General features: G+C 46.0%; 1 protein-coding gene across 1 annotated transcript in view; it reads right to left on the minus strand.

Moving 5' to 3' along the window:
* Nucleotides 1-2,278: 2,278 nt before the first annotated feature.
* Nucleotides 2,279-15,115, minus strand: part of LOC309808832 (forkhead-associated domain-containing protein 1-like) — a gene marked incomplete at both ends in the record, with an annotated part of 77,449 nt that continues 64,612 nt past the window's right edge. The window contains 8 exons of the mRNA XM_082629405.1: nucleotides 2,279-2,474; nucleotides 3,011-3,231; nucleotides 3,655-3,750; nucleotides 6,660-6,784; nucleotides 7,471-7,594; nucleotides 9,476-9,577; nucleotides 13,326-13,430; nucleotides 14,458-14,547. Coding sequence (XP_082485531.1) covers nucleotides 2,279-2,474; nucleotides 3,011-3,231; nucleotides 3,655-3,750; nucleotides 6,660-6,784; nucleotides 7,471-7,594; nucleotides 9,476-9,577; nucleotides 13,326-13,430; nucleotides 14,458-14,547 — 1,059 coding nt within the window. The remainder of the gene's footprint in view (nucleotides 2,475-3,010; nucleotides 3,232-3,654; nucleotides 3,751-6,659; nucleotides 6,785-7,470; nucleotides 7,595-9,475; nucleotides 9,578-13,325; nucleotides 13,431-14,457; nucleotides 14,548-15,115) is intronic.

The following is a 15,115-nucleotide window of genomic DNA, read 5'->3' on the forward strand; positions in this document are numbered from 1 at the left end:
TGACACAGGTTCAGCTTGGCCATTTCAGACCCTTCTCTGCTGAGGGATGTCCAGCGCCAAACAGGCTGGCATGTCCCTTGCGTTGTGTGTGAATGATGCAGCCCAGGAATAATGCATGTGAAACCTCATTATGTAAATCCTCAGGTTTTCAGTACATGACAATGGCTTTTTTGGGGCCCTTCTCTGTCCCATTCTGTGGTCTGGTGTCTCTGCTTTGGGACCTAGTCTGCCAAGCCCTGGGGGCGTGGGTGGGCACCTTGGGGAGGGGTGAGCTCTCCAGAGGGCACATCAAAGGGAAAGTCACAACTCTGTCACTGGCCCAGCTCTCCCTGGCATTGCTTGGTGTGAAAGGAAACTGTCCTCTGCCTGAGGCAGCCCCATGTCACACACAGACTAAGGCCTGTGATGTTTAATTCAGAGCAGTGAGCACTGGAAACACTGCATCCAGGCTCCCTCAGAGCAGGACAGCCACTTTTCATTTCTGGGGCTCTAAGCCAGAGAGCCTGCTGTCTGGAAACCTATTGCCTGGAAGGTTCGCAGGATGGAGGGCAGGCTTCTGCAAAGAACTATCTGACCATCACCTCCTGGTTGAGGAGAAGGGCACCCTTCTATGACCTTGGCCTCCTTAGAGCTCATGCAGGCAACAAACACACACATACAAATACACACACATGCCAACCCACAGCACATACTCACATGTACACAGATACACGCAAGCATGCGTGTACAAATACACAGCCCCAAGTCAGAAAGACTGGCGTACTATTCTGGCTACTCAGAAGAGGAAACCCAAATCTTTATTCTCAGAGAGCTTATTCCTCGGTGTATCCCTGGCACCTGGCAGAACAATGAAAATCAGAAGCGCCGCCTTTAAAAACACTCGGGCTGTTCACTCAACTAATTGTGGTCATCTTTTCAGGAGGCAGGGAAGTCAGATCATGATGCTGGACACCCTTAAGCTCAGTACAGTGCTGTGTGTCAATTATGTCTCAATAAAACTGGTAGAAAAAAGAGTTATCTGGATAGAAAGAACAAGATAAAATACACGAATTATCAAAAGTTAAAAAAATACAGACGAGCTAGACTATGAGTCTCAGAAAGCACTGTTCACAACAGCCAGGACATGGAAGCAGCCTAAATGTCGATGGAGGAGTGGATAAAGAAGATGTGGTACAAATATACAGTGGAATACTACTCAGCCATAAAAAAGAATGAAGTAATGCCATTTGCAGCAACATGGATGGACCTAGAGACTATCATACGATGTGAAGCAAGTCAGACAAAGACAAGTATCATATGATATCACTTATATGTGGAATCTAAAAAAAATGATACAAATGTGCTTATTTATAAAACAGAAACAGACTCACAGACTTTGAAAACAAACTTATGGTTACCAAAGTGGAAATGTGGTGGGGAGGGATAAATTAGGAGTTTGGGATTAACATATACACACTATTATATATAAAATATGTAATCAACAAGAACCTACTGTATAGCACAGGGAACTCTACTCAATATTCTGTAATAACTTATATGGGAAAAGAATCTGAAAAAGAATAGATATATGTGTATGTATAACTGAATCACTTTGCTGTACACCTGAAACTAACACAACACTGTAAATCAACTATACTCCAATATAAAATAAAAATTAACTTAAAAAAAAAGAAAGTTTAAAAAAATAGAGGCAAGCTAGACTATGAGTCTCAGAGAGGTTAAGCTGACATATATATATAGAATCTAAAAAAAAAAAAATGTTCTGATGAACCTAGGGGCAGGCCAGGAATAAAGACACAGATGTAGAGAATGGACTTGAGGACATGGGGAGGGGGAAGGGTAAGCTGGGACGAAGTGAGAGAGTGGCATGGACATATATACACTACCAAATGTAAAACAGATAGCTAGTGGGAAGCAGCTGCATGGCACAGGATCAGCTCAGTGCTTTGCGACCATCTAGAGGGGTGGGATAAGGAGGGTGTGAGGGAGACACAAGAGGGAGGGATGTGAGGATATACGTATGCATATAGCTGATTCACTTTGTTATACAGCAGAAACGAACACAACACTGTAAAGCAATTATACTCCAATAAAGATGTTAAAAAAAAAAGCTGCCTGAAGTCACACAGTAAATGGCAGAACAAGAGTCTAAACCTAAGTCTGCCTAACGCTAAAGCTATTCTGCCACCTTCCTTTGCAATGAGCGAATGCATTCTGTGCTGCCTGGATCCCACTGGGACCTCAGTTGGCTGTTTCTAAAGGGAGCTGAGGGGCAGCCTCAGAGGCTCTGCTCCGAGCAGGGACCTCTCACCTTCTGCTGCCTGATCGCCCTGGTGACCCTCTTCTCCTGGTGCAGCCGCTCTTCCATGTGCGCCAGGGCCTCCTTCAGCGGCGCCTTTTCTTCGGCCTCTCTGAAGATGTCCTTCAGCTTTGCCACCTGTGACTGGTACATCTGAACCGACACTTTGCTCTGCCTGAGCACACAGGAGAGACAAAGTCTCTTTTCTCCTCAGCTTTCTCACTCACCACCAATGCTCCCGACCTGGGAGATCCTCAGAACACTTCCATATATGCTTGGCTTCGCGGTTTCCTTAGAAGTTGGGGGAAGGCTGAAGATGTGGGGACTAGAGGGCAGAATAAATAGCCCATTGGCTGTGGATGTGCAGCATGAAGGGGGCACAGGTTATGCTACCAGCCCCTCCCAATTTTCCAGAGAGGGTGGGGGAACGGATACCACTGAAAATACGATGGAATTACGAAAAGCACACACATGGTGAAACATCAGACACATTTATAAAAGGTGCACCTTATTCCTTAACAGTAGGGTACTTTAACTGCTGCTTTCTTGCCCAGAGACTTGGGTCCATCAGGCCCTGAGTCACCATCCCGCCTCCCCACTCCACACCCAGGCCTCTGTCCTCTTGTCCTGGTCCCTACGGGTCTGCAGCTGCACCGAGGTTTAGCCTGGAGAATGGAGGCCTGGGCCTTTTGCCGGGGACACGGGCCATACTTGAGCTGTTCAATGTCCTTCTCGTATCGTCTCAAAAGCTCCTCTTTCCTCTGCAGCTGGTTCTTGAGTAGGGTGATCTTATCAAACACCAGGTACAGGTCTCTTTGTCGAAGCTGGTGGACTCTCTCCCTCTCTTTTGGGGAGAGGTGTTTCATGGACACGTGACCTGACATATCTTTGATGTTCAGCATAGTCCCGAGGGTTTTGCTCATATCCAAGTACTACGAGAAAGCGTTTCACAGGTAAGAGGCCTGGCCCAAGACCGCTGGTGGCCCCTTTGAGGAGGCAAACTTCTAATTCTGTTTCATTCATTTTCTGCAGTTGCAGAGAAGAAACACATGCTTTGCAAATGAGTGCATTTGGGGCTTTTAGTAGGACTTTCATTTTCCCCCGCATCCATTTACACTATGCCTTTTTGAGAATTGGGGGGAAGTGGGGAGGGGGAATGACAACAGATATAAACATTCATTCTTACTACCCAGTCTTCCAAGGAATTGGGCTCTGCAATTTCCAGCCCATGCTGGGATAGGAGATGGGTCTCGTGGAGCTACTGTAACAACTAAAATGTATGTGGAGTTGATGTTTAAACTACCTGCAGGGCACGCAGGTTTGGACAGGAGGGGACTGATGCTGGGTATACCTACCAGCTTTTCACTAAGATCTAAAGCGTCAGCCACATCCATTTTCCTTAACTTCTCAGAGACCATGATGGACCCTGGGCTGGAAAGGCCATTTTGAGGCTGAAATAAAACAAAAGAAAAAAACTCACTTGGCATTCCATTATGATTTTCTACATCCAGAAGAATAACCCAAAGAATAATGCAAGAACTGGAAAAAATAATTTGAGAGAGTTGATTTTTTATATCATCTTTATTGGAGTATAATTGCTATACAATGGTGTATGTTCGTTTCTGCTGTATCAAAAAGTGAATCACCTATACGTATCCATATATCCCCATATCCCCTGCCTCTTGCGTCTCCCTCCCACCCTCCCTATCCCACCCCTCTAGGTAGACACACAGCACCGACCTGCTCTCCCTGTGCGATGCAGCTGCTTCCCACGAGCTATCTATTTTACCTTTGGTAGCGTGTGTGTGTATATATGTCCACGCCAAGAGAGTTGGTTTTAAATCCAGTCTGACTCTGTGAACTGCTTTCTTTATGACTGTGTTCCTACCCCTTCAGAGCACGACTGCCTTTGAAATGATGCATCACTTGTGCCGTTCTTTGGCCACCGTCTCGTCTGTCTTCCCTTTAGGCCAGTGGTTCTCAACCGGGGGTGACTCTGGACACCCTACCCCCTCCAGGACATTTAGCAATGCCTGGACACATTTGTGGCTGTCATAATTGCTGGTGGCGTCTAGTGGGTAGAGGACAAGGATGCTGCTAAACACCCCACGATGCATAGGGCAGTCTCCCAAACAAAGAGTTACCTGGCTCAAAAAATCAGTACCGCTGATGTTGAGAGGACAAGCTCCAGAAAAATGGGGACCATGCGGCTTTTGCTCACTATCTCCCTCCTTGTGCCCAGCATGGCACCTGGCAACGAGTGGTGCATAGTGGGCATGTTTGTTGAATGAACGAATGAAGGTTAAGTGGAAAATAGCCTCCCTCCTTTTTATTAAAGGAATCTCATTTCTGTGCAGCAGAAACCATACCCTCACAAAATTTGGCCCAACCTTCTCCTAGCTCTGGAACCTGGTGGGTGGGCATCCCTTCAGAACCTTTCCAGAGACAATGCAGATAGTGTTTGCAGCTGCATCTCCCTAAGACCCCAACCAGCCAGCTGGCTGTTGGAAGCCCAACTGACTGCATGGAAAGGCCACCAGACTGAATAGGGGACCTGATCTGAACGACCACAAATAACCATAAGACTCCTTAAAAAATAAATTGGCTTTTAATGCTTGCCATGAGCATCTCTTAGCCCTAGCATTTGTTGGCACTACCCTGAAAACCTCTGAGATTTTAAAAAAAACAACTACAAAAATATAAAGGCCCCCAAGTGACTGTGATAGACAAGAGTGGACATATTTGTCTATGTATCTATGGAGATGAGAATAAAAGAGGGTATCTGAAGATGAGAATAAACCGGGCAGATCTGCTGCAAAAAGAACCTGAGATGCTGCTCAGTGTCTTCAGCTACCCTGAGCTGCATCCTCTGTACCTCTCCAGACGCCCCCTCTTTTCCTGAGGGGAGGGTCACTAAGGAAGAGCCTGGGCTACAGGATCCAAGCACGCAGTCCCCACCCGGTCTCTGCAGGCTAGCAGACACACCACCAGGGACACACCCCTGGTGTGTCTTCAATCATTATTCTGTGACCTTGGGTGAGGTACTTGACCTCCTGAAGCCTTACTTTTTCTTATCTGTTAAATGGGGACAATAATAGTAACTATGACACAAGGCTGCTACGATGGTTCAATGACATAAGGCATGGAGCCGGCTGAGCTCAACGCCTGGCACCAGTAAGCAGTTCACAGATGTCAGCTATTCTTCCTCCTGCTCTTTCGTTTAATTACTGCCAACCTTGGAGGATTGAGAGTTAGGAGGTTTCCTGCTCTGTGGTGTCAGTGGTGGGATGAGGGCTTGTTGCCAAGGGGAAGGTCAATCTTGGAAGCAGGACCATCAGGACATGAGATCCAGCTGAGCTCCCCACCTGGAGATGGGCCCTCCACTCCCAGCCTCAGAGAAGGAAGGTTCGATTTTATCAGGAAAACCAACACATTTCTGAAGACTCACATCTCTAGACGTGTGAGCAAATGTCTAGAAAAATTGTAGGAGAAAATGCTGGTACAGAGAGGATGGCTTTATTATGTTTTCCAAAAGCTGGTTTAGACCAGCTGCCGCAGCAAGCCACGCTGATCAGAGCTGTCCATTGTCATGTGTCAATCAAACACCCGATCAAACATCCATTTAGGATACAGGGCACCTTCAACCTAACAATCAAATTACTTCTGAAAATCCTGGAAAACACAAACTATGCTCCCTAAGAAAGGAAGGTTTTCTTGGATAATACTCTTTAAAAACTGTTTGACAATAATAACTATCATCTATTAAAGTGCTCGCTATGAGCTAGGCACTGGGATAAGCACTTTACATAATGATCTCCTTTAATTTTTCCATCATCATTTTACAGCTGGGAAATTGAAGTCCCAGAAAGGTTAGGAGGCTGCCCAAGGTCACAGAGCTTGCAGAGCTGGGATTAGGACACAGGTCTCTGATTCTAGAACTTGTGTCTTCTTAATCATCATGGCTCCCTTCTGCTGCCCTTTATGTGTTCATGTTTTTCAGTTTATAGCAAAAAGCAAATGTTAGGCAAGCTCATGGCATAATGTTGTACATTAGCTTGTTGAATCTTTTCTGCAGAATACAACATGTGATGTGAAAAGGAGGGCCCAGAGATTGTCCGGGCCAGCATCAGTGCAATGTTATATCATGCTGTACACGATGGGAAGCCGCCTTTCTATTCAAACATTGGATCACTGGTACGGCCAGGCACCAACCAGTCCATACAGGTGTTAGCCCATCAGGGAGGACCTGGCCTCGAACCAATGATGTATACAGTGGTGCCAGGGCACACGGCTCGTGTCTGTCCTCATGCCCACCCTCCCCACGTGTCAGTCAATGCAGAGACAAAGTTTCTTTGGTTACCGTTCGGATCTCTACTCTTGAAAAAGTTGGCAAGTCAGGTTTTGCATCCAATATTTTCCGAACATTTTTTTCCATCCCGAGGGTCTTTAAGTCTAGAAATGATTCATCCATGTGGTCCTTGTGATCTATAAAAGAAATAATTTACACTCAAAAGAAAGGCTCAGGAAGAAGTTACTGCATGTAAAAGTCACAGCTGCTATTTACTGGACACTTACCCCAGGCCAGTACTAATGAGCTCACCATCCTCCCTTGGCAGGTGAGGCATCGAGGCCCAGAGAGGTGACATGACTTGTCCAAGGCCACACAGCTCATATGAGGCTGCAGCCTCCCAGGGCGGGGGCACTGAGGGGGAACCTTCGGCCACAGGTGTGAGGATGGACTTGAACCCAGGCTTCTGTGTCCTAGCCCAGGGCTCCACCCAGCAGCAAGCTTGGTTTCTTGAAAGCCCTATTCCCTCTAAACAGGGTATTTATCCTGGGAAGTTCCCCAAGGTTGCTCCTTGCACAGCATGCGTCTATGAAAAAGTTTCCACTGGGCCACAGTGAAATAAGAAAAAGAAGGACAAGGTTCTGAGTTTTTCATGAAATCCTGTTTATTTAATATCAAGGCCTGCTCTTGACTCTGAGCTCATGCCTACACATCTATTTTTTTTCCTGCCCATCTTTTTTTTATAACTATGTTTTTTTAGTTATGAAATGATGGGGATAGAAGATGGTGGTCCTGGCAAATTGGTTAGTCCCTAAAGTGAACCCTCAAGTCTGGGGCCCATGGTTCTCAGCACAGAGGGATGACTAAGCAGGAGGAAACTTACTTGACAAGCTGGCCTTCTCAAGTTCTTTAATTCGCGCACGAAGCTCAGATAAGGCCTTTTTCTGACACTGAATGACTTCCTCATGTCGGGACCCTTTGCACTTGGCTCCTAGATCACTGAAGGACTGCTCCTGTGGCCAGAATGGTGAGGACAGCAGCTTTATCAGTGATCACAATCTCCCTCTCTTGTATTTGAAGAAACATGAACAAATCATGGATTAGCAGAAACCCTGTCACTTACTTAGTACCTTGGAAAATATCATTACAGGGCTTCAGCAGAGAAGGAATTTAAAAATTTCATTTCGAATACAAAGTCACATCTAGGAAGATTTCCAACTTTCCTACCTACTTAGCATCATTATAAATAAGAGATCCCCGCTATGTTCCCTCCCCATGTTTTATTTCTTTTTTTCTTCTAATGTTCTTCTAAGCTTGGGTTTCCACTTGTTGTCATTCTGGTCTCATCTCTGAACAATCACATCAAATTTGCTCCTGGAGGGGCTTTTTTTTTTTGCCTGCACCATGAGGCATGCGGGATCTTAGTTCCCTGACCGGGGATCGAAACCGCGCCCCCTGCAGCGGAAGCACAGAGTCTTAATAACTGGAACACCAGGGAAGTCCCTGGAGGGGCTTTTATTTATTTATTTTTTTTCTGCGTTACGTGGGCCTCTCACTCTTGTGGCCTCTCCGGTTGCGGAGCACAGGCTCCGGACACGCAGGCTCAGCGGCCATGGCTCACAGGCCCAGCTGCTCCGCGGCATGTGGGATCCTCCCGGACCGAGGCATGAACCGGTGTCCCCTGCATCGGCAGGCAGACTCTCAACGCACTGCGCCACCAGGGATGCCCCAGGTGGTTCTTATCGGCCAACTTGGGGAAAACCTTCTTCTCAGACTTTGTGGCTGAAAATGTAGTCTGCAGAGCTGTGCTATCGGTACCAGCTGGGAGCTGTTCAGAAATGCAGAATCCCAGGCTCCCCCCACCCGAGACCTGCTGAGTCACAATCTGCATTTCAACAACATCCCCATATGATCCGTGGACACCTTTGAGTTGAGAGGTGCCACTGTAAAGTATCCTCTAATTGGCTGGTTTCTGGAAAAGTAAGTAGCAGTTTTGGCCATGTGTTTCCCCTGATATGCATGAAGAGAAAGACTGAAATACTATTGGTTGGTCTTGCACACACTTAGACACAAACCAGGAGCCGCAGTAACGACTGGGATTTGTATCAATAAAATCAGCTGCGGTATATAAACAAAGTACCATTTCTAGACATTTCAATAACCTTGCCTCTTCAAGTTGATCTTCAAGTTGATCTCTGAGTTTTAGGATTCAAGCTTCATGTTAATTCCTCCTACATCATTCACCCTCTTTAATTAATTTAGTTCCCAACAAGGAGTTGCTGAGATTCCTCCATCTAAGTACATGCCCTCTGTTTCTCATAGGAAAGCCCATTTCATCAGTTTCCAGTAGTAAAGAGAAGGACGGGGACCACCTTACCGATTCCTCTGCCATTAGCCGCTTGACTCTGGCTTTCAGCTTCTCCTCTTGCTGCGGTCTTTCCTCGGTCAGCTTCTCCTTCTCTGCCAGATGCTGCTGTAACTCTTCTTGCAGCAAATACTGCTGAGTTTCCCGAGAACTGTTGATCTTCATCTGAAATGAGGGGAAGGGGAACTGCAGCTGATGGGGGACAGGACTAATGCAGGAGTCATTTCCACTACCTTTGGGGGCGGGACAAAGGTTCACTAAACTTTCTTCAAAACACAGAAAAATGATGCTTAGCTTAGTAACTAATAGCGAAGTAGTAGAGCATCGTGGTTAAAAGCTCAGACTCTAGATCTAGATAGAATCTCAGCTCTAGTTCTTTCTAGACACTTCTTCGTATAGAAAATAAGTGGGTGAACTAAGGCAGGCCGTCTTCCTCCTCATTCATCCCTGCCGGCCGCTTGGGTGCGGGATTCCGTGGAGAGCATGGGCCCGTGAAGGGGCTCTGCAGCACGCCTACCTGACCTACTGCCCTTTCCAAATTGGCTTTAATGAGGTTTGCTCTGTTCCTCATTTCTTTCAGCTGAAGCAATTTCCTTCTGGAATCCTGCCGAAGCTTCTCTTCAACCTGAAAGGATGATGAAACCGAGGGCTTGCTGCTAATGTGATCATCATGCCCTCTGGGGAAACTCTTCTGGGGGGGCTAATGGCAGTGGGGGAGTCCCTGAGGGGTAGGGACAGCTGCAGCCCAGCAGCAGGGGTCACAGGCATGCACAGGGTGGAGGCAAACTCACAGGGAGTTGCCCCCTATGGGAAAGGGCCGAGCTCTGCACCCGGGGCTCAACTATGTTCTACCGCACACTCCCATCCCAGCTCGGTCCCTAACCAGCCGTACGACACTCGGAAAGTTACTTCACTGCTCCGTGACTCAGTGTCCTCATCCGTCCAATGGGGATGATGATACTAGTATCACTGCATAGAGTTATTGTGGGGATTCAATGTTTGGAATAGTGCTTAAGGGCTCTGTGAGAGTGTTAAGTACCGTTGTAACCTATGAAAGGTGGACGGGAATGTCCGCCGTACAGTCTCGTTCTAATAACTCGTGATGGGTACTTGGAAATGTTATGATTGGGTTTATTATCATAACTGTTTGTCGTTACCACTTTGAGCACACTCACTGGTGGTAACCTCTCTGGAGGCTTGCCAAAGCAATGTCTATTAAGAACTGCAGCCTGCCAAGGAAGGCCTTTAAAGTGGAGAAGCTTGCCTACTTTTCCCCCCTTGCTTGGGTAACAGTCAACACACGGTAAGCTTGGGCGTGCTCCACGCTACCCTTGGCTGGCCAGTGTAGGCCTCACAGCTGCTCAGTTCTTGGATGCACCTGCTGAGCCCTGGGCCCTGGCACTAACAGGAAATGAGGCAAACTCTCGTAAATAAATGGAAAGTTTTTGTGCTGAAACAAATTCACAGGCTGTTTTTTTAGGGATCTGAAGAGGGGGATCACAGGGATGTAATAAAAGACCCAGAAAAGCCCTTAAGAGCTTTCTTCTGAGTAGTGTGGTCCAGTGGAAGAGCCTCTACCCAGCTCCGTTACCTTGGAAAAGTCATCTAAGCTCTCTGGGCCTTAGTTTTCTCCCAGGTCTAAACATGCTCTGACTTCTATGTCAGCAGCCTTTTTCATATGCTGCAAAAGCCAAGTCCAGCCTTGGACTCTGCCCTTATCTGTGCTCTGCATGAACAGCCCCCGTTCCCGTCCCCAAGCCTCAGAGTCACCTTCAACAGCCGCCCTGCTCCCTCTCTCACACTCGGGGGTCTCACGCCTGTCCTCCAACCCCTCTCACATGCAAGCTGGACTGTGACAAGTGGCCTCCTCGCCTCGAGTTTAGTTTCTTCCAGTGCAATCTTAACGGTACTGTGAGAGTTACCCAGCTGTAAGGCAGCTCTGTCCAACAGAACTTTCTGCAATGATACAGGTACTCTGAGCGAGGCTGTGTTGTCTAATATGGCAGCCACCAGGCACATCTGGGGATCGAGCACTCGAAATGGGGATGGTGTGACGGAGGAACTGAACTAAAAATTTTAGTTAATTTTCATTAATTTCAGTGTAAACAGTAGCATGTGGCTGTTTGCTACGCCAGGGTCACTGAAGTCAGACGAACCTGGAGTCAGACAAAACCGACTGTGCCATTGGGCTAGTTACTTTACTAGTAACTAGTAGCCTTGACTTTCTCATCTGTAAAATGGAGAGGATGATTTCTAGATCACAGCGCTGTTGTGAAGATGAAGAGATGAAATGTTCAAGGTAACTCCTAGTACGTGAGAAATTGTAACTACCATTTTCACCCTGATTACTGTCCACGAATGTCATTGCATCAGTCACTTGTTCAGAAGCCTTAGTAGCTCCCCACTGCCTGTGTGGTACAGAGCTCAAGCACCTGAACTAAGGCAAAACACCAAGCCAGGGATTCAAGAAGCCCCTACGAACTCAACGAGGTAAATAAAACTGAATCCACACCTAGATAAACCATAATAAAACTGCTGGAAATCAAGGGAAAAGACAATCTTAAAAGCAACCGGAGAAAAAGACAGATTATGCAAAGGTACAACAGTTAGGCTTACAGATGACTTCTAAATAGAAATAATAGGAGCCACAAGACAATAGTGACATATCTAATGCTGTATCTAATGTGCTGAAAGAAAAGAATTGCCATTGTAGAATTCAATACGCAGTCAAATGTGTTTTAAGAGTGAAGGTTAAATATACATCTCCAGACAGACACACAGGCACATTTGAGAATTTGTCATCAGCAGAGCCACAATGAGGGAAAACATTAAAGGGTATTCTTCAGACACAAGAAAAATGAACCCAGGTAGGTGATCAGAGATGCAGAAAAGACAAGCAACAGTAAGGGTAATGTGTGGATATGATACTGACTATAGCAAAACACTAATAATGTCTTGTGGGGTTTTAAGTATCAAGAGGAGTTTAGAAAATGACAGCAATGGCTTATAAATCTGGAGGGGGTAAGTGAAGTTAAGGTGTTTGAAACTCATTGCACTGTCAAGGAGAAGGGCATAATTATCAACTACTATTGCCTCTTGGTAAGTTAAGAATGCAGGGCTTCCCTGGTGGTGCAGTGGTGGAGAGTCCGCCTGCCGATGCAGGGGACATGGGTTCGTGTTCCGGTCCGGAAGGATCCCACATGCCACGGAGCGGCTGGGCCCGTGAGCCATGGCCGCTGAGCCTGTGCATCCGGAGCCTGTGCTCCACTACGGGAGAGGCCACAACAGTGAGAGGCCCGCGTACCGCAAAAAAAAAAAAAAAAAAAAAAAAAAGAATGCATATTGTAGTCTTCAGGATGACTACTAAGAGAATAGTAGAAGAGTGAAAAACTTAATTAATGTGTGATTTTGGTGAGTCAAGGATGAATGCTATTGTATTACTATTACTAAGAGAATAGTAAAAAAGTGAAATATTTCCAAGCTAATAGAGGGGGAAAGTGGAATAAGAGAAAACCATCCACTCAGAAGGAGGCAAGAAAGGAGAGAAAAAGGAACATACCACAGATGGTACATCTGGTATTGAGCAAGAAGGTAGATTTAAACCCCAGTACACGAGTAATTACATAATATAAATGGACTAAAAGTCAAAGATTGTCAAACTGGATTTTGTAAAAATGATACGCTATCTGAAGGCATATGTCTAAACCTTAAGACAAAAATTGACAGAGAACATATGAAAAAGATATGGTATGAAAACTCTAACCAACAGAAAGCCAGTGGTGAAGCTAAATGACAAAGGAGACATTAAGGGAGAAACACTACTAGAGATGAAAAGGGATATTTCATGATGATCTAAAGTTTTGCTCTACAGGAAGTATTAGGATTCTAAATTTATATGCACCTAGTAACACAGCCTCAAAATATATAAAGCAAAAATCGTTCATATTAAAAGAAGAAACACACAAATGACAAACATGTTGAGATTTTTAAAAACATTCTCAATGATGGAACAAAAAGACAAAAAAAAATCAATATGAGAATTTAAGTTGGATCAACATCATTGGCAAACTTGATTTAATGGATCAATTCTTTCTTAGATAATTTCACAATTAAGATCTGAAGGCAGTCTAGGGTTGTGGTTACACACAGGAGCTTTGGAGTCAGGCAGACCTGGATTCAAGTTCTGCCACAACTACTTTATGCAAGTGAACTTGGATAACTTCCTTCACCTCTGTGAGCCCCAGTTTTCCCGACTGTAAAGTGGGGTTAATACCAGTATAGACCGCATGGGGTCATTGTGAGGATGAACAGAGATGATGCAGGTGGAGTGCTGGCCACAGAGTGGTTCCCAGGCCGACCTGTCCCTGCCATACCTTGCTCTTTTCCCACAGCGTCATAGAGATCAGGCTCTGCTCGGTACTGCTCATTTTCAGCTCCACCCTGAGCTTCCTCATTTCTTTTTCCATGTCATGGATTTGCTGAAAGAGTTCCAACAACAGGGAAGTCAACTTCACAACTCATTTCATCCGGTTCATTAAGGCAGAAACCTAGTCTGGGATTCGCTTAACTCCTTCCCTTGGGGGACAATTCCACGTATTTGAGGCAAAGTAGACTTTCTTTCAACGGATGCAATGAAAGGGCTGGGTGAGGGAAAATTTGAGTTTCTTTTGAAGATCAGCATGGATCCTGGATTAAACAGTACAAGATACCTATCCACTCATTAGAGTCTCTTTCCTTGGGGCACATTTTTGAGTTCAATCAAAATAAGGGCTGTTTGGAAGACACAATGGGCACAGTTTAGAAGAAAAGAACAATGACATTTTTCTTTTTTCTCATTTGAGGCAGAGAAGTGTGCTCCTGACAGAGAGAAGAACACATGTCTCCTGCTCCCGTCCCAGGCACCGTCCTTCCCAACGGATGGAAAACGTATGCCTGGTGATGTGCACGAGGGTTCGGGCCGGTACAGGGGGTGAACATTTACATTGAGTGGTCATCTTCTCATTGTATTCATTTTTATGTTCACCTTCCATACAAGGCCAGTGATACATTTGCTTTTTATTTTGTTTTTATGAATTGTTGTAAAATTGAATGTATTTAAGTAAAAATACTTCAAGAAGAGTTGTGTTAATAACAGTGCTCAGGGCCGTGATAAAACTTGTGACAGTGGATCATGAAAGTCTGGGCATCACAAGTCCAGGGGTAGGGACCACGGTGAATTTCTAGCAGCATATGGTGGCCACCTCCCATCCCTTTCCCCAGGGGAAACCTGATGAGGGGCCTTGAGCCAACTGCCCAGAAAATCTGGGGAGAGTGTGTTTTCCATGGTCTTTTCACCCATCTCTTTGAGGCCAGCAAATCAAAGAATTAGGAGACTACATTAACAGACAAACACCCAGAAAGCCCCAGAGCTTGTGCTAGCTAATGGGCCAAGGAACCCCTCCAAAACCCTCAAGGCCACAATCTAGGCTTTCAGTGGACACCTAGGGGTCAGGAGGTTCAACGCACGGTTTTGCAGAGTTTTAACTCTTTCTCTTGGGCTTCCCAGTTCTCCTTCTGGGCATCTTCCTTCTGTAACTCTTCTTTCAGCACTGAGCACTGTGGAGAAAAAGGACAAGGCCACGGGGGCTTGGCTGGGGGTCCCAAGTACCTGTGTTCATGCCCAGGAGTGTTTCCTGTTGTATAACCCAATCACACCTCTGAATTCTGAGAGGCGAGACCATTTGTGTGATGGGAGCATGGGATCCTGCAGTCCTTCCCAGTTCACCCCTCTCCTGAGTTCTGAGGAATAGAGCATCTAAGTTCCTCTTCAAAAGCCAGCAAACTTCACTGCAGGGGAAATCCAGCTTTGTAGAGTCTGGGGACTTAGGGTGCAGGAATTGGGATGTTTTCACGCTGTGACCAGTGAGGGCGGAGGGGGCTGAGCCAGTGAGCTCAGGTCCATCTTAGGGCTTTTGTGCAGGTTGCATCTCAAAGAAACAACTGCCCCGACTGGTGTGGAGGGGTAAACGGAGCTGTCTTGCCCGAGGGCGGCTTGGCAACAGGCATTAAGGGCATAAGGATGGATGTGCCTTCTTTTGACCCAGCAATTCCCACTTTAGGAATGTACCTTAAGGACAATGACTGGAGAAATAAGTAAATCTGTAGTTTCAAGGATGCTCTTCAC

Source organism: Mesoplodon mirus, assembly GCF_964341445.2.
Source record: "Mesoplodon mirus genome assembly, chromosome: 7".
NCBI classification, from domain to species: domain Eukaryota; kingdom Metazoa; phylum Chordata; class Mammalia; order Artiodactyla; family Ziphiidae; genus Mesoplodon; species Mesoplodon mirus.